Source organism: Charadrius vociferus, unplaced genomic scaffold (assembly GCF_000708025.1).
Source record: "Charadrius vociferus isolate BGI_N301 unplaced genomic scaffold, ASM70802v2 scaffold178, whole genome shotgun sequence".
In the NCBI taxonomy this organism is placed as follows: Eukaryota; Metazoa; Chordata; class Aves; order Charadriiformes; family Charadriidae; genus Charadrius; species Charadrius vociferus.
In genome coordinates, this window is record NW_009649717.1 from 3,597,774 (window position 1) to 3,599,842 (window position 2,069).

The 2,069-nt window shown below is 58.5% G+C and overlaps 1 protein-coding gene across 1 annotated transcript in view; it reads right to left on the bottom strand.

Moving 5' to 3' along the window:
- Positions 1-2,069, bottom strand: part of LOC104291530 (ovocleidin-116-like) — a 7,248-nt gene that overhangs the window by 3,534 nt on the left and 1,645 nt on the right. The window contains exons 2-3 of the mRNA XM_009890770.1: positions 1,431-1,523; positions 3-1,320 (exon numbers count right to left, since the gene is read on the bottom strand). Coding sequence (XP_009889072.1) covers positions 3-1,320; positions 1,431-1,523 — 1,411 coding nt within the window. The remainder of the gene's footprint in view (positions 1-2; positions 1,321-1,430; positions 1,524-2,069) is intronic.

Below are 2,069 nucleotides of genomic sequence, written 5' to 3' on the forward strand. Positions count from 1 at the left end.
ACCTCTCCCCGCCATGGCACTCTCCTCTGCCTTGCGGCCACTGGCCATCCCCAGAGCAGTGGTGCAGTCCCCCTCACCCACCCCGGGGGAGGCCACGGTGATGCCCAGGCGGATGCTGGCCTCCTTGTCTGGGACAGTGGCAGCAGCCTCCTTGTCACCCCCCTGTCGGGGGGTGGTGGCAGCCGGGCGGCCCGGCCTCCCCTCGAACCTCTGCCCCTCACCTCTTGCCTCATCATCGCCTTTCTCACGGATGCCAGCCCCCGCTGGGATAGTAATGCCCCCACCAGCAACCCTCCAGGAGCTGGGGGCCACTGGTCCTTCTCCATCACCAACGGTGGTAGCACCATCTTCATTGTCTCCTGTGGGATGGTCATCCCCGGGGCTGCTGGTGACACTGTCCCCATGGCTCGAGGTGGCTGTGGTGGCCAGTCCTTCAGGCTGCTTGCGAGCAGAGATACCATCATCATCGACACTATCGTATGCCGCAGTGATGCCCAGCTTGGGTAGGGGGCTGCTGGTTCCTGCAGTAGAGATGCTGTCATCCTCACTGCCAACAGTGGCACTGGCCTGGGTAGTTTCTTGCTCCCCCACGTGGATGTTCGCCCTCCCAATGAAAATGTTGACTTCGTCATCCTTGTCTGGAGATATTTGGGTTAAGCTGGTGCTGCCCACCTTCCCACGAGTGATGGTGACACTGCCTGAGTCGGGGATGTAAGCATATTCATCCACACCTTTGGTGTCAACTTGTATGTCCTCCATATTCTCGGTGACAGAGGTGAGAGCAGCGCCTCCTGCCCCTGTGCCCCGCATGATGCCTTCCTGCCCTTGGCCAGGGACAGTGGCCTCACCGCTACCCTCGTCCACAGCTCCTCCAGTGGCAGGGTCCCTCTCCCTCCCGTCTGTCATGGCCCCCTCCATTGGAATCCCCCCAGGGGCACCATCGTCCCTGTCCTCACTTCTGACATCAGATCTGTTCCCTGCCACAACCTCTCTGGGGCCCTGCAGGAGAATGGAAACACCACCATTGACTTCAACCACTAAATCCAAGTCACCGCTGCCCTCTGAGCTGGCTGGGGTGGGACTTGCGATGCCAACACCACCGCGCGCTCGCGTGCCAGTGACTGGGTGAGGACTGTGAGCATCACCACCACCTGGGGTGCTGCGGTTTTCAGGTTTGAGGCTGATCCTGTTCTCCATCACATCAGTGCTGTCATTGTCACCTTGCTCCGGGGCTGCCCCATGCTCCATTGGCCCCAGCCTGGCATTGTCCTCACCCAGCTGGTGGCCAGGGATGACTCTCTGGCTATCGGCCTCTTCCTTCTGTGCAGTAGACACAAGAGAGAGGTCAGGGTCAGCCCTGGTGCCTGCCTGCTGCGTGGGGCACCGCAGCCAAGCCAAGGTCCTGCCATTCTGCCTGGCTGTCTCCTCACCTTTATCTGTGTCTGGTTCCTCCGCGTTGAAAATGAGTAGACATATTTGAAAATGTAGAAACCATGCTTGGCATTGCAGCCTTTCAGCAGTATCTGGTGGGGAAGAAGATAAACCCCACAATTTTCTTATTAGATGTGGTGGCAGGAGCTACCCTTGCTGTGCCTGGCACTGCAGCAGGGTCCCACCAGAAGTCTGGAGCCCCAGGATGGGCAGTAGCTCCCACCATCTCATGGCCAGCAGTGTAGGCAGGGACCCAGGCAGGATGCATGTGCTCGCCTCCTGGGTTCCGGGGTTGGGCTTTCCCTTGGACTCATTTTCTGCCTTTGCTTGCTTTCAGGAGCTGTGGGTTTGGATTTTTTTGCAAGGTAGCTTATGGCTTGAATAAACAGCCTGGTTTATGGTCCCATCAGACATGAGTGATGGGACTGATGGCGACCGAAGCTCTGGAAGGACAGCAGCTGGCTAATAATAGGAAAAAACAGGCATTTTATTCCCCTGCTCTTTATAAGGGCTGCTCAGATGCGAGGGGACCACCAGTCTCTTTTTCTGCAGCTCACTGGGGCTGCCCTCCAAAAGCAGCTTTTTTTCCCTGTGCCAGCAGTGCAGGGTAACCCATGGGGTCTGAGTGGGGCGGGGGG